Source organism: Furipterus horrens, unplaced genomic scaffold (assembly GCF_987537825.1).
Source record: "Furipterus horrens unplaced genomic scaffold, mFurHor1.1.pri manual_scaffold_2, whole genome shotgun sequence".
Taxonomy (NCBI): domain Eukaryota; kingdom Metazoa; phylum Chordata; class Mammalia; order Chiroptera; family Furipteridae; genus Furipterus; species Furipterus horrens.
In genome coordinates, this window is record NW_028327172.1 from 26,906,996 (window position 1) to 26,928,731 (window position 21,736).

The 21,736-nt window shown below is 34.9% G+C and overlaps 1 protein-coding gene across 1 annotated transcript in view; it reads right to left on the bottom strand.

Annotated features, from left to right (window-relative positions):
- ANO3 (anoctamin 3) overlaps positions 1 to 21,736 on the bottom strand; it is a 284,046-nt gene continuing 262,310 nt past the window's right edge. Inside the window, exons 20-28 of the mRNA XM_090263144.1 lie at positions 20,993 to 21,104; positions 20,164 to 20,221; positions 15,377 to 15,474; positions 12,603 to 12,736; positions 11,833 to 11,985; positions 8,096 to 8,243; positions 5,023 to 5,103; positions 4,725 to 4,830; positions 1 to 3,079 (exon numbers count right to left, since the gene is read on the bottom strand). Coding sequence (XP_090119270.1) covers positions 2,897 to 3,079; positions 4,725 to 4,830; positions 5,023 to 5,103; positions 8,096 to 8,243; positions 11,833 to 11,985; positions 12,603 to 12,736; positions 15,377 to 15,474; positions 20,164 to 20,221; positions 20,993 to 21,104 — 1,073 coding nt within the window. The 3' untranslated portion in view covers positions 1 to 2,896. The remainder of the gene's footprint in view (positions 3,080 to 4,724; positions 4,831 to 5,022; positions 5,104 to 8,095; positions 8,244 to 11,832; positions 11,986 to 12,602; positions 12,737 to 15,376; positions 15,475 to 20,163; positions 20,222 to 20,992; positions 21,105 to 21,736) is intronic.

Consider the following 21,736-nt stretch of genomic DNA (forward strand, 5'->3'; position numbering starts at 1 on the left):
TATAACACATGATAATTTATTGAGTGAAAAAGGTTCTTTTCCATTCCATTCTACAATAAGTTGTGCTAAGAGTTGTTTCAGAAGAATGTGCAGCATTTGGAAGTTGTACCTCATGCAGTCACTCAGGGGCATTTTACATAAAAGTGCATGCGCAGACTCAGACGATTACAAACTATTTCTGTTACAGTCTCAGGCCATTTTCCACACACTATACTGTGAAAGCACTTCAGCTTTGAACAACTTATCAAGGTTGACTACATGCACGCATATATTAATTTGCTTCAAAAGACAACGATTTCGAATATGAAAATATATAAGCAGCATTCATGTAATACAGAATTCCTGAGAAGAGTGTGTGCTATATAAATCTTTGAGAAATCATTTGTATTCATTTGAAAACCACGATATAAAACATTTCAACTAAAGCAGAGTGATTTAAAACTAACAGACTGTGAAGGGCTGTCAATATTTTGTTGTCAACCATGGTGAAGGCATAGCTAGATTCTACTGTGCTGTTTCACAAGAGGAACATTTCAGATACCTTTTCATTGTGTCTCCAATTTTCCATCATTTTCAAAAATATCAGAGAAGGCATCTTCTAAATCAATGTATAATAATTTGTAATTTAAAATACTTTTTTAATTTTCATATTTTTCTCTCAAAGCAATCAATATAATTTGAAATCTTGATGGTGATATATAAAAATTACTCAGAAAGAGAAGAATTCCCAAGGGCATAGCTATCATTATTCTTTGCTCTTGTGTCCCTAATTTGGAAAAGACATAAATGTCAGGTTATGGACTGGATGAACATTTATGTCTTCAACAGGCACAGAGAGTATTTATTCTCAGGCATGTGTACATATTTAACTAAGAAAGAAGAGGAAATGCAGATGCTACAAAAATGGAGGAGTTTAAAACTTCATTGTACTGTCAGTAAAGTCAGTTGCTCTGATAACCAGGCAGCAGAACACAGAACCTCTGTGGACTCTGAATGCAAGAGTCCCATGTGGCAAGTGCATGTGATAGATGTTTAGAATATGAGGTCCTTCCTCTTGCTCAGAATCAGAAGACAAGTCAGGAAGTGAATATTTTTGTCAAAACCAACGAAACAACCAATCAACAACTATAATCTATCAACTTTTCCATGGAAAGAAGGAAGAAAAAGTAAAAAAAAAAATTGTTTTCAGTGCTGGAATTATAAAAGTTATTTTGTAGTAAGAGAAACTTGGTAATTTTCTTCCTAGAGAAAACCTAGCATACATATAAAGTAGCTTTATTACCATTGGGTTTAATTTGCTTTTTATGAATTTTGGAGATAATTATGTTTTGTTTAATTGGACAAATAATAATCATAATACCCACATCTATGCATAAACATGTATGTTATTCCTCACCTCATTGTCAGAGGAGCAAAACTGAAATTAGCTTTTACTGTTTTGCAAGGAAAAGTGTCTTGATTTCTACCATATATTTCCTTAATTCAACTCTTCTCTTTCTTCTCTTGCTGCCCCCAGAGCTTATGCCTTCACCAGATGTTCTGTAGTTCAATGTCCCATCCTTCCCACCTCACCCATCTGTGAACAGTCACGCTCAAAGATACAGAGTGGAAACCAAAATAGCAACTCCACAAAAAAGCAAATCTTTCACCATTAATTTGCCTTTGTTTCTAGGGAGTTTACAAAAATAAACCAAATCAGTCTACACAAAAAATAACAGAAAACTTCTTTGAGTAATGAAAGAAAAGTAAAATTCAAAAAATATGTGTCAGTGTTACAAGTAATATAAATCTATATTCATGCATCGTTTTCATTAGCTCATGACCAAGAGTGCATATTGTTGTAAAAGCGAAAGAGTTGAAAAGCATCTGGCTTCTGTTTTCCTGAATAAACAAGTCACAACGGTGGAACTGGTTTCAGAGCTGCATAAACTCTAACTTGCATATCATATTGTCAAGATGCAGAAGTACACGGAAAACCAAAATATTTACAACATTTCAAATTATTCTGAGTTGATGTCATAACTCAACAAGGGGAAAATTAAGTATACTATAAACAGCCTTCCATGGTAAAATATGAATTAGTAGTGTTCTAAATTATATGAGAATAAACACCCATACTTTAGAAGCATGTGGCTCCATTGGCATTTAATTTAAAAAAATCCAGTGGAACTGGTTCTGTCAGTGATAAAACAAATTTGAATAGAATGCAATAGACTGCATTCATATTTTAATGAATGGTATTCTTTCCAGAATCTCAGATTTTTGGTTTGACAACTAAAACTGATGTGCAACACTTCAACTGCATAGTCAATGTAGAGCAGCATAAGGTCCCTGTAGTACAGGTCCATAATCTCAGCAAGGAACAAGGGAAATTCTTATGAGCCAGTAAACTGAAGGGACATGGATTTCTGGCAGCAAAGGCAATCCTTGATTTAAGTTATTTCTTGTGAGTATCTTAACTCAACCTAAGGTTCCAAAGTCAGATTAGAATGTGAATAAAAACTACACTAGAAATCATGCCTGGCTTGTGAACATTTACATGGAACTCTGTCACTAGAAACCTTACCATCACACTTCTTATTAAGTTAAAACTGATGGAGGGTGGAGGTCTTCAAACATACAACTCCCCAAGGCTTCTTCTATGAGTTACATTCTGGCTTCCTGCAATGTCAACCTAACCATTTTTTTTTTTTTTAATGTCATAAGTCATCTCCCCTCTACACCCACCCAGGAGGTTGGATATTCTAAATCCAAGAAAAGGCTGTGATGTATTTCCAAATAGATTATTATATATATATGGTTTGCCAGGAATGCTTTCCTCCTAGATCCCACTTAGACTTTGAAGTTGCTGTCATTCCCACTAACGGTATTGTCTCTACTGGGTAAAAGGCATCTACTAAGGCCATTCATGGTGAACAGGATGACCACTTTTTCTCCGTTGTTGTTGCAAATGCTCTAGCTCAGCTTCATACATCATTTCTTGGACTAAATACTTCTCCCGTCGTATTCGATCATAAAGTTTTTTTGGTACATCTGGAATCAGGTATGCAATGAATGACTTGATCCCAAACACGAGGTGCTGCAAATTGAAGAAAAAAATGTGCACTTTTCAAAGATTCTGACATGCCAATTATAAAACACATCAGGAACAATGTTGCATTTGCCTTACAATCAATCATCAGAACGCAGTATATATCATTTAGAATATTAATATTCTAAAAAATTATATTGAGGATACTACTGTTGCCTCATATCACATAGGTATTAGGAAGAAACAAAGAATTGTCATGCACAGATGAGAAAGGTCACATCCAGGGACAGTCCATGTCCGAAGGATGGTAATACACAACCTACAAATTAGAGTTGATGCTGGGATCAGACTCAACCTCTGGCAGTTGAATTTTTCAGAACTTCTCTACTAAATTCTTTATCATTACAACTGCTTTAAAATTTTTATGTTTGTTACATAATTATTCTATGATACAAATATTTTTAAAAATAGACTGATAAAAATATATAAAAATCAGGAATAAATCAAAAGGTAATGGGTCTGTGGTTAAAAGAACAGATGTTAAATGTGACTGCCTGGGTCTGAACCTTATGCCGACCCTGACATGGCTGTGTAACCTTATGTAAATCACCTATATTCTCTGTGTATCACCTCTGAAATAGTGATAATAACAGTAACTCTTAAAGGCTGGGATGAGGATTAAATGTGTATAAGCACTACTTAAATATTAGCTCCTATTACTATAAATGCATCCTTTGTCTTTTCCCATAAAGAAGTGTCAATCTTTCAGTCTCTCCGTAAAGAAAAAAGAAATCTGATACTGATAGAGTTATTGTGATCTATGGAAAAGAACCCATTTGCCTAAAGGACTTTGTGACACTAGGCTATGTGGGAAGAAAGAAGTCAAGGCTCTTTTAACTGAGCTTGTAGCTATAGCTGTCCCAGGAAACTGCATTGCATGGTGGATCATAGTAAGCAGGTCAAATTTTCTATTGAAAAGCAGATTAGGAGTTTTTTCCTCACTATCTTTCCTCTTCATAACTTTGGCCATAAGAAACAGAGGCCTTCAAAGTTTGTCCAGAGACCTTAATGGTACCTTAAAGAATAGATAACATATTCCTGTGCTAAGGTCTTCAGTATATCAAGCTTGTTTGCTGTTTTATGCAAAGCAAGGCAATAATTCCATAGCTTCTCCAAAATTTCTTCATGGAACTACAATCTAATATTATTGCAGGACTCTGATAGTAAAACTCTATGCAATTTTTATAAAAGTGTTCTCAGGCATAATTGACTAAGTTGTGCAATGTCCCTTATACTAACACACATGATTAAGTGTAATTAGAGTTGATTGTTCAAGAAATAAGTTTCTCCATCCTGATAAATAGATATGAAATATTTTATCAGATGATAAAATCCATCTTTTCCTTTTAAAATTTAGTTATTAGGAGGCTCAAAACTATGTTTTCAGCTCAACTTTAAGTAGATTTTTATCCTAGTTTTACTGGTACAAATACCCACCTACTAACCTACTTTCTTACCTTTTTCAGCTATTGCTGTTGTATACTTGTTAGAGTGATTTCATTGTATATGAACCTTCTACTGGGACACTCAAGTCCTGTTTTGGAAGTCAGTAAAGAGCTTACTTCAAAGAGGCAACTAATATATCAGCAGGCAAAGCATATACCTATAGTTATGTTATCAGTTTGTGACTAACCTCAAACACAATAATGAAGGCCAATCGAGCAGCAAGGATGTGCCAATATTGTAATGTGAACTCATAAGGTTTGGAACTCCAAGGGGGACTTCTGTAGTCTCGGTATCTAAAATCCACAAAAAAAATACAATAAATTTTTTTTTTTAAAAAAACAGAGATCAAAGTGTGGAGGCCCCAAATGTTCCTAATTTGCCAAAACCCCAAAATGACGGTTTAAATGAGCTGATTAACATGGAGAGGAAAGAGATGGAATGATGAAGGCAAGAAAAAAAGATAGTTATAATTTATAAACCAGTACCTGCAATAACCAGATTTTCCTATACCAAGCTCACTCAGGTCAAAGAAGGATAGGCTATTGTTGACATATCCCTTTAAACAACTGGAAGACAAGAAACATATCTTGTGATTCAGAGATTCATAAATTTCTAGTCTAATTTCTTCATTATAAATGACAAGATTTAGTAAGTACCATCATTACTTTCATTCTAATAGTAAACTAGTATCTCAGCTCTCTGATTCTATTCCCTAACTCCCATTACGCCTGTATTTAATGAGACAGACTCTCGTCTGCCATTCCCCCCCTGATAGGTTCTATCTTACACATTCATTTGGTTTACATTTATTAAGTGTTTATTATGCGCCAGACATTGGTAATTACTTCCTATGGATGAAACCCATATAAATATGCATATGATATTATTTAGTTAATTATAATTAATCAGCCAATTAATGATATATTTATTAATTGCTCAATATGTACTTATTTCTAACAAAATGCATTTTGTTAGAAACATTCTAGAGTCTTGGTATTCAACAGTGAATAAGACATGCAAAAAATCCCTATCCTGGCGGTTATATATTAACTTGTGATAAGGATTTTTACAATAACTTTTTAATCTCCATCATGTAAATTAAAGAACTAAGGTTTAAAGAGACTAAATAACTTTCTCTAGTCTTATAATTCTTAAAATGTTTGGTCTCAGGTACCCTTTATATTTTTAAACATAAAGTCCCAAAGATTTTTTTTAAGGGGCATATCTACTGTTACTTAACACATTAGAAATTAAACTGAAAATTGAAAACTATTTCTCTAATAATTTAAAATAACTATCAAATTCATTATCAATGAATAAAAATAACACCATTTTAAGAAAAAAATAGCTATATTTTCCAAGAGAGAAAATGTAGTGAAAAAATAACATTGTTTTACATGTTTGCAAATTCCTTTATCGTTTATCTTAATATTTAGAAGACAACTAGATTCTCATATCTCATTAAATTCTCATTAAATCTGTTGCAATATGTTACTTGGGTTAAAGAGTAAGTAGAGAATGTATCCTCAAAAATATAAATAGTTGGGAAAGGAAGAATTATTTTAATAATACTTAAGATAGTTGTCGACATTTTCCTTTGATATTATCCCGGTTGCTTGTGAACTGTCAGTGCAAATGTTCATATGGTAAAAAAAAGAAGTTACGTCTTAGTATTATTATTAAAATAGTATTGGCCTCATTGACTCTGAGAGATAGCTGCAGAACACACGTTTAGAACCACTGCCCCAGGGTAAACAGTCATTAGCATCTGGGTTCAAGTGCACATCTGTCTCATTCTAATCCCAGAATTCTAGGAGATTGGGCAGGGACCGGGAGAGTAATGGGGGAAAATTGGGACAACTGTAATAGAACAGCAATAAAAAAATAAACAAAGAAAAGAAAGAAAGAAACCTAGAATTCTTCATTCCACGGCCACACTGGCTTCCCTCCCTTCCCTGTCACAGACATCATAATTTGCCATTTCAACTGTTCTCTTGCCAGTGCCCTCCTCTTCATTGTCCTCTTACCCTTTTGTCACCTTGCCCTGAAACTTTATAATCTGAATGTCTGTAATCCAATTTAGTTGCTAAGCATAGCTGATAAAAGATTAAAGAGAAGAAAGACCTCATGTATGTGTGCTTTCTACTTCACATAAGCCCCTCACATCTCTTGACATTATTCTATATCCCTAGTCATTCAATATGGAGGAAGGGTCTATGGGTCCTGGAAGTACTCAAACCAATCTCACTTCCTTCTGCCTCTAGGTGGCAGTCAAGACAATGGTAAGTAATCGTTCTAAGGAAGAGGGCTGTCAAACATGTCTACATATTTTAAATCCTTGAAATTTGTTTCTAGAGCATTTTAAATTAAAAAGGAAAAAGGATTTTTTTGGTTTTTAACTATTAGTAATAAAACCACTTTATATAGTGTTTTACAGTACATCAAATGTTACATCGGACAAATTTCTTAATCATGGGTTCAGATTAATGATGTTTTGAGTAAAAGGTAAAGTTAGAGCTTGAACCTAGGGTGTGTGACTTCAAGTTAAAATCCCTTGAAAAGACTCCATAATATTTAAAAAATCCTCATGCCTTTATTACCTCTCTGAAAAACAGAAATATTTATGTTTGGAAAGGCATCTAGTGTTCTAAGAAAACATCAGTTCATCAGCAGATCTAAGGACTGATTTCATTCTAAACCAGGGCTCAGCCTGCTGGGGCACATGCCCTGTGTCTAGATAAGACACAAGCCCAAAACTACTTCTGAAGGAAGGAGACACAGCTTCTCCTATCACTGCTTTATCTCCTATTACAACTTTCACATCAAAGGCTAATCTCCAGCTAAAACTCCAGTTTCTCTGTTTCCCAATCCAGTCTCTTTTGCATTCTTCTCTAATACCTGTATTCAAGGAGAAAAAATCTGAAAAATCCCACAGTCCTTGAAACAGTGGTTCTAAACTAGACGATTTTGTTCCCCAGGGGACATCTGGCAATGTCTAGAGATATTTTTGGTTGTCACACTCCCGGAGTAGGGAGGTTGCTATTGGCATGTCCTGGCTTAGGGCCAAGACTGCTGCTAAACATTCTACAATACACGGGACAGCTTGCTGCAAATTTCTTCAGAAAAATCTCTAGTCATATAGCTGATAGTTCCTTCATATTCTGTATGTCCTCACCAACTAGCTTTAGTCCCTTCAGCAATTTCATTAACCAGTGTGGGCCTCAATTTCCCCTATATACATAGTCAAAAGATTGCACTGGATGTAATTCTAAGGTCTCTTTCAGTTCGAAATTTGATTTCTAAATATATTATAACATATTTTTAACATTTTGATATCAGTAATGCATTTATAAGTGAAAACTTAAAGAAGTTCTGAAATTATTTACTGTAAAACACTGTTGTCCTTTTTATCACACTTGATTTCGCCAATCAACACATTATAAATGTAATGGTAAAAAACATTGCCCTTAATTGTTACAGAACAATACTTCCCAGTAAGTTCTTATTTTAATTACAAATTTAAAATATATCAGGAAAGTGTGTAAATTTCCACCTTACTTTTCACCATAGTCAAAATGTCTTGCACAGGGGCCATATTTGTATTCATAGACAAAACGTGGGATGTAATCAGATGTAATAGCAATTACAAACGCATTGGTGATCACAGCCAATATACCAATTCCTTCAAGAATTCCATACCATATACCTAGTAGGATAAAGATTAAAGATAGTAAATAAAATAAATAAATAAAACCCTCTCAACAATCTTATTTTGAAAAGAATGTTTTATTTATGTTGGAATCACAGTTCTATTATTTAATTTCTTGGCATAGTATCTTACTACAGATAAAAACAGCTATTGAATGCGTTTCCAAAGAGAAAAGGCAGACCCTTATCTTGAATGATTTGAAAATTAAAATACCATTAGGAATTGGTTTATGTCTCTAATAAGGAGACATGGTACATACAGTTGCTTCAAAGCCTAATTGGAAAGAACTTGGTGAAGTAATAAAAATAATAAGCAAAAACCATCTAGTTATTTCTACATTGTTGGGTAAAGTCTGAAATATATGTACCCAGTATAGGTTTTGCATTTTTATCTTTGTCAAGTACTCTTTAAAGTAAAAATACAAGAAAGTAAACCTAGTTTGGTATCAAGACTTGCAAATCACTAGTTGACATTTTCTGCCTCTGAAGAGGGCAACTGGCATCATAGAGACACACAAATAAAGCTTTTGAATTCGCATGTGATATTAATATACTATTGATTATAGTCAAAACTATGTTTAAATAGGACTAGATTTAGCTTTAAAATATTGATATAAAAATTAAAAAGTTCTAAAAAATACTCAAAGTGCTAAAGGTGATTGCATAGATTGGCAACTTTCTCCCTGCAATCCTCCCCAGCTTCTTTATTTTCAAAAATTTTTAAATGTATCTATCTACATTGCATTGTAAAGAAAAAAAAATAAATCACTAGTATTCAGAGAAATGAGCTTCAAAAAATAAGATTTTTAAAAATTCACTGACTGGTCAAGATTTGAAAGTCTTATACCATCCAGTGCTATTTAGGGATCAAGGAAACAGAAACTGTTTTAGGTAGTTGTTTGAGTATGACTTATTAACAATGTTTATGATAATTAACATGATATTTTTAATAATTAAAATATGAATACATTTTAACACAGTACTTTTGGGGATCTATACTACAAATCCATATGTATGGATATGTGATATATAATACATACAATATCACTGTTTATGTCTATATTTATATATATTTAGCTATAGCTATATGTATGTATATTTATTCCTGTTTATACTTGGGAAATTAAGTAAATGTCTATAAAATTTATGTCATTCACATTATGAATATTACCGCACTATTAAATGCAATTCACCAATATGTCTTGAGCTAGAGGATGTTCATGAAGAAAAAAGGCAGAACCTAATATATGTTCATAAATATTTTTGGAATACTTGTATGAGCAAGAAAAACATTGATAAAGGATTATGTCTAATTGATTTCACTGAATCCCTTAAGTAGAAGGGAAAGGGAAAGGTGAGGAGAGGATGATTAATTTTTTTACACCTTTGTGTTATCTGGTTTGAGCAAGACAACCTAGCAAAATTTAAAACATAGTAATCTATGCATTGGAAAGTGCAATAATCACTAAAGCTAAAACTGGAGTTTTATATTTTCTCCTTTGAATTATTTTTAGATTTTCTTAAATGTGGATACATTATTTTAATAATATAATCATAAGTATATCCAAATTAAATAACAGCAAATTAACATAATGAATGTAAGTTATCTCAATAAATGGGAAATCAAGTTGAATGGCATTAAATCTCTACAGACCAGTATATTGTAAACAAACATTGGGCTTGTTGAATGTATATAAGAGTAATACAAACTGAAAAAGTAATCTCATAATACTTGCTAAGAAAGAAAAGAATGTATGGATTTGCTTTTCCATATGTTTTGAATTTCTATTACAAAACTTTAGTTTATTAAAACATTATGCCAAGAATAAGTAGTCAGATCAATGTACAAATGGAGATTCTAGTAATATACCTATGTCTATATATATTTTGATGTAAGGAAAAGAGAATTCAAACAAGTTTAAAAGAGATGGGTTGTTGAATAGTTTTAGAAAAATTGGCTATCCATTAGAAAAAAAAGCTGGACCTCAATTTTACCCCTTTATTAACAGTAGATTTCAGACAGATCAACACTTTAAATAAAATCATAGAATTCCAAAAAACAAAAAGCAAATAACACATATAACTAAAATACAAAATAATTAAAATAGTGGGTGAAATACTTTGAGTTCTAAAAGATTTTTTTAAAAGAATGCTACAGATAACAACTATATTATATATACACTTGATTATATATACACTTTAAAACCTTATCAATGATAATGTGAAAAAATTAAAAACCAGCATTTGAAAATGTTCAAAACATTGATATCAAAAGTTTGTATTTTTAATATAAGATAAAGATTGCCAAGTCAGATATAATGGCCAGAGGTCTTAAACACAATTAGTAAAGAGATATACATATATTAATATCATAGTTATAATAAAAATGCAAATAAATCTAATAGATATCATTTTTCCTCCTTGTATTGTTGAGGATGGGACAACAAAAAACCTTATTACAACTGTAGAAAATGAAGAACTGGATATTCATTCACTAGAGTGGGAGAATAAATTGGTACAGTATCTCTAGAGAACATGTTAACAAATTATCACAATTCTAAATGTACATGCTCTTTGATACACAAGAGTTCCACTCCAGCAATTCCCCTTGAGGAAATAATAAAACAAAGTATATATGAAGATGTTCACGTCTGTGTTGATGATGGTAGTAAGAACTGAAGCAATCTGAACATCTTTAAACAGGTGGCTGATTTAAAAATAATGTCATATAACATATAATAGAAATCTGTTTACACAATGGAATACTACTCGGCCATAAAAAAGAAGAAAATTTTACCCTTTGTGACAGTAAAGATGGACCTGGAGAACATTATGCTAAGTGAAATAAGCCGGGCAGAGAAAGACAAGTACCACATGATTTCACTCATGTGTGGAATCTAAGGAACAAACTGAACTAACAAGGAACATGGGGATAGACTCGTAGATGGAGAGCAGGTAACAACTATGGGGGGAGGTTAGGGGGTGGAGGGATCGAGTAAAAAGGAAAAAGGACACATGGACCTGGACAACAGTGTGGTGATTGCTGGGGGGAATGGGGTGTAAGGGGACTAAATGGTAGTGGAAGAAAATACAATAAAGATGAAAAAGAACCAGCAGAATGAGGAAGAGCTATATTTATTAACACAGAAAGATGTATGTGAAATCCCTTGTAGTTAGAAACAAGTTTATGAAATAGAATGTTTAATAAGAACCTACTCTCAACTAAGTCTTTCTTTTTTTCTTCCTTCCTTTTCTTTTCTCCTTCCTTCCTTCCCTTTTCTTTCCTTCTCCCTTCCTTTCTTTTTCTTTCCTTTCTCTCTCTCCCTCCCTCCCCATTCCTTTTTCTTCCTCCCTCCCTCCCTCCCCTCCTCCTCCTCCTTCTTTCTCTCTCTTTCTCTTCCCCTCCCCTTCCCTCTCCTCCCCTCCCCTTCCTTCTCTTCTTCCCTTCTTTTCTTTTAACTAAAAACTGCTCTGTTTTGTTATGGTTGGAAGGGAGCTCTGACAATAGAAATCCACATGGTGTTGTATAAGATTTGGCCACCTCTTGGCTTTAGCAATGCCAAAACCATTTAATTCTTGAATCTTACCTATGTCAGTTGCTCGGGCTGGCAGAGGCCTCCGCCACTGGGTGACAAATTTGTATGCATCCAACCTGATTTCAATAATATTGTTTAACAAAGCCAAAAGAGGGGCCAGAGGGAAAGCCGCAACAAATATGGTGGTAAAACCAAATTGTAAAACTGTAAAGGAAGAACATTAGAAAATCAGCAATAGAAACAGTATCACTTATTGAATGCCTTCCTTGTGCAATGTTATTTACATAAATTGTCCTTAATCTTTTCAACATCCTTACAAGGTAAATATGTTTATCCCATTTTAAAGTTGAGAAAATATAGCTCGTATGTGTTCAGTAAACTTGCTAAAGGGCAGATAGATAAAAAAATGTTAAAACTTAAATTCAAACTCAGTTCAACAGACTGAAAGCCTATGCTCTTTACACCTCTATATCACGCAGCATGAAGGAAAAGACAAAAGAAGAGAAATCAAAGAGGGGGACTTGAAAAATGCTTAGCTCTAGAAGGGAAGCCAAGACTCAGACTAGGTCTGTGCAAAGGTTTATTATGAGAATTATTACTTTATTAAGGGTGACAGATAATATCAGACAAAATGTGGTAGACTTCTAAGGGCACTGCTTTAGTATCTTCTCTGGTCTGTTGAGATTAAGGTGCAGATGTGTTTTAGAATGCTTGGCTTAGAAAGGAGAGATACGATTTTCTCTTGAACCAAAGACTGGATGAAATTAAAAAAAAATAGTATCCAGAAGGCCAAATAGCTCTGCAGAAGGATCTCTCCTTACCCATTTCTAAATATTCATCCATCAGTCCATGTATATTCATGGGCTGCAGATTCCAATCATTTTCCCACTGAGGTATAGAAGCATCTTGTACTCCCCGCTTGATTTTATGTCGTGACCACCAGTTCTGGATCAACCTACACCGCAAAGCAGACAAAGGGCTTTTGAGCTCTTATTCAGGCATTTGGTGAACAATTCACAGTGTATTAACATCCACTACCCTGGCACTACATTAAGCATTCCTGGGAAGTGAAGGTATTTGTGTGTTCTCATCTTTCAAGTTTAGCATGGGAGAACAGGCCTCCGCCTTCCAGAGCCCTCCAGACCCTATAAACATCTACATATTTATATAAAAATTGATCCCTACATACACTTAGATGCTTCCTGATATTGATTAGACAGACATCTGTTTCTATGATTGTTTCCCACACAACATCTATATGAACACTTGAACTCCTGTGTTGTCTGTTGTGATTGCAATTGAGCCCTTCATTTCACATAACCCCAGGTCTTCTGGGCTATGCTTTCTGAACATGAGTACAATCAGGTTCCACATTTAAAAAATGAGACCTAGATAGGGCTTCAGGACATGTAGTTTCTAGTCCCGACCCTGCAATGCATTAAGTGTGTGAGTTTTAACAAGGCATTTCACCTCTCTGAGTTTATAAAGCAAAGGCTTGGAGCATCAGTGATTACATTCTGCTACTACAGTGAACAGTAATTTACAGGCAACGGATCTGTGTCTGAGTTCATTTCTCAGATTTGGAAAAAGAGTAAAGTACTCTTTTCCTAGCCCAGGGGCAGTCTTGAAATTATATGACTCAGAAACATCCCAGGATGTACATATTGTGGATTTTTGGGTGATGAATTATTCTGAGTTAGATGAAAAGTATTTCTAGGATGAGGTAAATTTCAGAGGATTCAGTGAACAGTACACAACTCTCAGTTTTAATTAACTGTGGACCTAGAACTTCAGTGGAAGTTAAAAGAACCATAGGCAGGCCAAAATGTCAGGCAGTACTTCAATGTGTGTCCTGTGGTGGCTGCCTCTGGGGCCCCACAAAGATTAAAAAGGGGAGAGAAGTTGAAATTGAGGCAGGTTTGCTTGTTCCTTTTCCATATATTTCAGTTCTGCTTAAGATGTTACTTGGAAGAAAAAGAACTGTGGTTCAAAAGTTTGAAAGTCATTGCTTTAGTGACTGGTCTACCCCTGCTAGATTTATTTCAACAACGTTTTGGCCCAACTGTTGGACAAACACCAATAGGCTATCTTCTGCCATGGCACCCTTGGAATTTGATACGTGCAATCCAGGTCGGCCACTGGGCAAGGCCATGCTAAAAGTGTGCTGTCCGAAGTACACGGTGTGTACAGAAGTCCAGGAAAATGATAACAAGAGAATTATTCCTTATACTATAACTACTACACTACCTTGATGGTGCTTATGAAGTACTCACAGCATGTCAGTTCCTGTGCTAGGCACTTAATATCTCATTTTCTCAGGTGTTTTAAAATAATACTCCCCAAACTCTATGTTTCAAAGAGAAGAGCCAAGGATAGGAAGGGATATGAAGAATGGGCTAGGGTCCCAAACCCTCCACCCGTTATTCTCTCTTCATTTGGAATAGATTCATTTTAACCTGGTATGAATATTGAAGATCTATATAAAAATCTTCTCAAAAGGGTCTGTCACTTATTGAAAGTTAATGAGCATTGGGTTATCTCAATTGATCTTCATAAATCCATTACTGTACAAATAAAATAATAATGTCTCAGTGAGTTCAAAGTAAATTATAAGCATCTTTAGCAAGGCGTAGAGAAAGAATTTGAACAAAGTCTCAGTACTTTCATACTAGGACTGCTTGTAATTTAACTCAACACCTTATGGCAGATTTCAGGATTAATATCACCTTTCCAGCCCCCAGGTCTCTGCTGAGAAATGTTCCAGTGCCATTTGTGAGCCAGCAGGGAGAAAAAATCATGGTATAATTTGATGACTAATACTAACCTATTTATGTCATTTATCAACTAATCATTTCTTCCCTGCAGTCAGGAAATTCCTCAGAATAGTCATGTTTTTAACCTTGATTAGGCCCCAAAGCTTCCATACCAAGTTGTTTAAAATACATTGTATTTTACTATATGCTGAAGGATACCTATTTAACAGAATGTAATGTGGGCATTCAATGACCTTCCAAGTCAGCATTTCACATGCAGTTAAAACTTATTTAAAAGACAAAAGAGTGGTATTGGTTTGATGCTATCACAGTCAATCTTGTTTTAATAATTTGTGTGTTGCGTGTGTGTGTGATGAAGGGTACAAACCTCTTCCATCCATAAATTTATCTGTGTTTTATTCTTTATTTGGGGGGAGGGGTGGAAGTGAAGTCTACTAAATAACAACAGTTTTGGACTTTTGATAGCCAAAAAAATTAGAAAGTTACTTCTATCCTTAAGAACCTGTGCTATCAATAATGTTTTAAGAATAGCAAGTGTCTTAATGGGTTGAACAGAGTACCAGTTACTCTACATCGATTATTTCCTTCAGTTCTCACAAACTGTTCTTGAGGTTGATATAGATGTTGATCCCCTTGTAGAAATGTAAAAACTGAGCCTCAGAAATTTTTATTAACATACGCACAGTCACACATTTAGTGAGGAGCAGAGTGAGAACTGGACCCTCATCTGATTGCTAAGTACAGATTCTTAAGAACATTTCATACTATCTCTGTCTTCTTTGTAACTCTATATAAGGCCATTTTACATATGAAGTGCTCACGGGTATCCCAGTTCCATGAAGTTGTTCCATATCTGCTTCAAAAACATGATAACTCCCATCTGGAGGCAGAGGTCTATCAAGCAGCCACTGGGATGACACTGAAACAGAACAAGAACAGTAATGATCTTCTTCTTCTCAGTTGGCCCGAACATCATCACCTTCAAATTATAAAGCAAGTTCTAAAGCCAGGTGACATGATCACAATGTGTATAGAAAATAAAAACAGGAAAGAAACAGCATGGATGAGGACACTTCATCTTCAGTATTTACATTGGAATTTTAATCAAAAGTATAACAGCAATAACAACAAATCTAACTTTTAATGAGCCATTAAAAGTTACTGCCAAACTCTGTGTCAGGAATGATCACCTTTAATAAATGTTCTGGAATACTACTACATATTAGGAGGAGATAGACAAGTATTTAATTCTATGGCAAAATGTTTATAATATGGTTTTTTAAAATAAACTTTTTATATAAGAAAATTTTAAATTTGTAGAAAATTTGCAAAGATAATACAGAGTTCCCATATACCTCTCATCCAATTCCCTCAATTGCCCCTAACGTTATCAAGGTATATTTGTCCAAGCTAAGAAACCAACATTAACGAATCTCTATTAACTAAACTCTAGACTTTCTTTAGATTTCAGTTTTTTCAATTTATATCCTCTCAACCCAAATACCCTAATACATTTATTTGTCATGTTTCCCCAGACTCCTCTGATTTAGATAGTTACTGGGTTTTTCATATCCTTGAAAGTTTTTAATTGGAGTGACATTTGTTCACAAAACCACATAGGTTTCAATTGTACCACTCAATAAAACATCATCTGCACCCTGCATCCTGCGCCCGTTGCCCCAAGCAAAGGCTCTTTCTATCCCCATTTCCCTCCCTTTGCCCACCTCTACCTACCTGCAGCCCCCTTTCTCTCTGGCTATCACCACACCATTGTCTGTGTTTTTATGATATAACCCCCATTCTTAATCTATTCACCTTTTCCTGATAGTTTTAAGGACTGAGGGACAAGTATTCTGTGGAAAATCCCCCAACCTGGGTTTTTCTACTGTTTACACATGTTTAGACTGGAGTTATGTGTTTTGTGGATGGAGGTAAATCACAGAAGCAAAGTGTCATTTTCATGACAGCCCATCAGGGATACGTAATATCCATATGACATCACCAGTGATATTAACCATCACTTGGTTGATGTAGTGTCTTCCAGGTGTTTTTACTATAAAGTTACTCATTTTCCCCTCTCTACAGTGTTTTTTTTGGAAGTAAGTCACTAAGTTTAGCGCACTCTCAAGATGGCGGCAGATGTTAAGCTCTACTTCCTGGTAAGGAAGCATCTATATATACTATGACATATTTTTAAGTGATAAAAGCATGCCACAAAATAGTTTGTCAGTATAATCCAAATTTTTCTTTCTCTGTGATCCTTTGTGTTTATCGATGTTAAATTAAAGTTTACATTAGACAAGATTGGGTGTGTTCAGGTAGCACGGCCATAGCAAGATAGAAGCAGACTCATAGATACAGAGAACAGACTGACAGCTGTTCACGGGGAGGGAGTTTGGGGGAGTTGGACGAAAAAGGTGAATGGATTAAGCAAAAGACAAAACTCACAGACTCAGACAGGAGTACGGAGATTACCAGAGGGAAAAGGGAGTTGTAGGGGGGCGGGGGGGTAGAAGAGGGCAAACGTGATGGGAAGGGACTTGACTTGAGATGGTGAAACCACAATACAATATATAGATGACATATTATACAATTGCACACTTGAAACCTATATAATTTTATTAAACAATGTCATCCCAATGCAGTCAATAAATTTAAAAAAAGATTCTACCTCTTAAAAACAGCTTTAGAAACCCACCCAAACAAAAATGTGATTATAATAAACATTGTAATCAATGTAGTTTGCTTGAAAACTATGCACAAAAGAAAAACATTTGGGTAGAAAAACGTAGGTGTGTGTTTCTTTGGAATTAGGTTCATGTCCTGTTCACAAAGATGACTGACTCTACTGCTTTGATCCGCAGTTTCTATTTCTATCAAATAGGTAGCAGTGGGACTTCAAAGAGAACAAATAATCAGGACATGAAGAGCCTGATTTTCCAGTTTCAGTCCAGTAATTTAAAACTCCTAATCGGAGCCAGAGAGAGCGTTTGGCAGTGGTAATTTTCATTGTGTGGATAAGTCTCAATTTTCCCATCTAAGCATGCCCCTTCTCTCTAGGATGAATTTAGGACCCCCTGAACTCTGCCATATATATACAATAAAGGGGTTGGTAAAATGTCTGAGGCAGAATAATTACCGAGCTACAGAAGCAGAGCAAAGATCACAAATGCAAGCTGAAACTCTTCTTTTTTTGCAGGGAGTCTCAAAGAGGCAAATTAACTTGTCCAAAGTCATGCAATGTTGACTGGTGGTGTGGGAATAAAAGTGTTGGCCTCCTGCACCCAAATCCAGTGTTTTCTTTACTTAATGCTAAAGATGAATCCTATTTACCAAATGTGTTTGTTGCCTTTAGGGGTTGGTTTAGCAAAGCATATTATTATGTAGGAAGAAAAAACAAAGACTAGTATAGAACCACGTGATTAAATCACTCCACAATGGTAGGCCAAAATTGGAAGGCTGGGTGGCAGACCATTTATAATTTTGTTGAAATGAAGCTTTGATGACTTAGTGATTTATAGGGCAGATAAATCGATCCAATAGCTTTTGTTAGTCTGCTTCCTCATATAATGATTCTCTTGATCTAAATATCATATCGCATAATCAAAAATTCATTTGGTAGAAAAGTCCTATACCTAGAATGAGTAAAAGGGCATGAGTGAGCATGCAGGAGACCCAAGCTTTCATTCCCACTGCAGCACTCAAAATCCTATGACCATGGACGCCCCAAAGTTGGTTACATCCACATGTTTCTCATTTGCATAAATGATGAAGCTAAGTAGCAGACAGAACTATCAGACTCCAATACCCTTGTTCCTTTAACTTCACTCACTTCATATGTTTATTCTAAATCCAAATTACACACGTGGGCCTGCAAGCGTGCAGCAATCTCTCATGAAAATCAGTTTTCACTATGTTCTCGATGGAGCCTGTACCTATTCCAGTGGTGGCTGGAAACACAGTGTTCAGAGCACGGACTCCAAAGCTAGGCTGCCTGGATCAAATTGGTATCATATTGGTGACTTCATCAGTTTATTAGTTTGTTTCTGTAATTTTAGGTAATTTATATAACTTCTTTAAGCTTCTGTTTCTCATCTGTAAAATGAGCGTAATAGAATTTTTGCAAGAATTAAATGCATTAATATATGTAGAACACTTAGAAACAATTGCTGGAATGTGCTGGCATATAGTAAACCCTTATTAAAGTTAGCTATTATTAATATTTTATGTTGATTTACATAAAATGTTATTGCAAAATATTATATAGCATACTATGAGGGAAGTCCAGTATGGCTGTTAACTAATGTTCTAAATTATAGTACAGTACATTTTATGTCTTTATAATGACTACCATTACTTGTGCCGGAGATTTTACATGCATGATCCAATTTAATCTACTTATCACCAATAGTACTGAAGTGGCCATTTATATCACAATTTGCAAAAGAAAAACTGAGACTTAGAGATATGTAAGATCATGCATTTGGGAGTGACAGAATTAGAATGTATACTGTCAGACTCAAAAGACAAAATATTTGTTAGATATCATGGTTGTGTTCTTTTCTTCCTGGCTATTAACAAAACCAAAGAAAGGAGAGGGGCTTCTTCATTTGTGTACCCTGTATTACCCAGCTGAGGCCTAGAATAGAGTGTGTATCAATACATGCTTGCTGTATGACTGAGTTCATAAGGTCAATTTTTATCTTCCATTATGTATACTTTTTACATATGAACTTTTAGGATTTTTAGGGTCTATTACAAACACACATTTTTAACTTCATTGATTTCTTCAGAATAAATAATCCTTTGTTGGAAAATATGGCTCTATCTAGGCCATATCTATTGTGGAAAATGTCTAGAATGGTTATAAAACATTTTCCTTGATGCTAGTATTATAATTATTTCCTTGAAACTTTCAAAGAAGAATAATGACTTTCAATAATTTCATAAGAATATCTGATTAAACAAAATTATTCGTGGCATCAATACACAGATCTACCTGCCTATAACCACTCTGTTCCCCACACTACCATTAACTCCAGATGGACACTCCAAATTGAGCAGATGAAAAGCCTTTTAGCAGATTTAGTCATTCTTCTGAGCTCTGGAAAAAACTACACATTTGATTTGGGAACTTCTCAAAAACCTGGGATTTTGAATGGCCTTAGTCTGTCAGTGGACAACAGAATATTATCTGGGTAGCTGTAGAGACAGAGCATCGATAAATATCAACTACAATTTATAGAATACTTACCACAGGCCAGGGGTTGTGTTAATTGTGTTATGCAAATTATTTCTTATCTATGAACAGCTTTGCAACCTAAGTATTACTATTGCCAATTTACAGCTGAGGAGAAAGGTATTCAGAGAGGTTAAATGAAGGGCAAAGAATTAATAAATAGCAAGGGTAGCATCGAGTCCAATTTTCTATAATGTAAAGCATATGTTCTTAGAAAGTTTTAGGTTTTCTCTATGTAATTTTTTCAGCATGCCTGAAATTCCCTGTGCCTACCTTCTCTCTCTCTCTCTCTCTCCACCCCTCTTTCTCCCACAGACATGGGCCCACATCCATGCATATCCCCACGCCCACCCTTACAAGGTTACTTACTTCCTCCAGTCTCCACCGGTTAAAAAGTTTATTGTAATTTCCTGGGTGGCCTACAAATCTGTAAAAAGCCATTTTAATTCATTAGAATTCATGTGGGTTGACTGAAGAACATCTAATGCATCACAAGTGCATGTGTGGGGAGACATAAATGTTCATTGGTGCAACTTGTTCCTAAATGGCTGACTTAGGCCATGCTTTCACATCAAAGTACCATACATAAAAAGGAGAAGGGGATGTGTGAATTCAACACCAGTGGGTTGAGAAAGTGCAGACAAACCAAATGAGTGAATTTTTCCAGTTTCACCTGTAGAGTTTTAATGTCTGGTTGACCTAGTTAAAGAATATTAATATAATGTGCTAAATAATTTAATTTTAAATGTTTCAACCTTCAATATGTTTCCATGGCACTGGTTGGGGTCTTAATCATATGGCAAATCAGAACCTGTAGTTTAATATGCTTTGTTTCCATATTTCACAGCCAAGATAGGAAAAAAAATGTTAACATTATAGGTAAAAGAAGATTCCACACTAAGGAACTGTGACCTAGGGGTATGCAAAAATTATTTTATTAAAAAAAAAGATTACTGATGACTGGAGAGTCATAATTCAACCCATGTATGACATATAAGTATTTTTTAAGCCAACTTTAACTAGTAGTGACAGCCGGAAATACTATACTGAAATCTTTTGATTGAAAACATGTGAAGATTGATTAGCCCAGTTTTCCAAGCTGGGGATAAGAAAGTGCCACCTTTGTTAACAAAGTGCAAATGAAATTGTTGACAATTTTTTCCACTCCATGAAGGTAATGTGTATAAAGCTGACTTACCTCCCCAAAAAGAAAGCGATGTAGAAGATAGAACTGTTTAAATTGACAAACTGGAAGAGGAACATCTTCAGGGCAAAACTGTTTTCCCATTCAGATTCTGTTCGAGGATATTCTAAGAGGAACATAGGGTCAATGACAAGAAATGTGGGTACAGAATCAGAGGCCCCATGCTTAGGTTCTGGTTCAGTCAGTTACTAGTTCTGTGAGGCACTCAGTGTCCCAAAGTTCTAGTGTTTGCCTCTGTAAAATGTGAATGATATCTGCTGTACAGGGCTGATGAAAGGATCCAATGGGATAATCTGCAGACCTCCCCCACAGCTATGAAAACTTGATGCCGTTATTAATATATAGATTTCCAGGATTATTTCTGTTATTGTCACTGAGAAGTAAACATAAATGTGAAATCAGTCTTTTACCCTATCTGGGTATGCTTAACATTGGGACCTAAACTGTCCACAAAGTTCTTTCAGGATGAATATTTTGAGTGCAGAACTAAGTGAAATGGTAAAGAAAAAAAGAGTGGCTACATCAGACAGAAGATCTGAATTCTTATCTCAATTTTACACCCAACTGCTGGTAATCTCAGGTCTCTTCACATTTTCTGCAAAAAGTTTTATCATTTATGAAATGAAAAACTTAGACGATATGATTTTAAGAAACTGTCAAGTGTCACATGGCATAGTTCCAGGATTCTTAAAACAAAACAAAACAAAAAAAGGAATGAGAGAGATTGGATAAAGATGG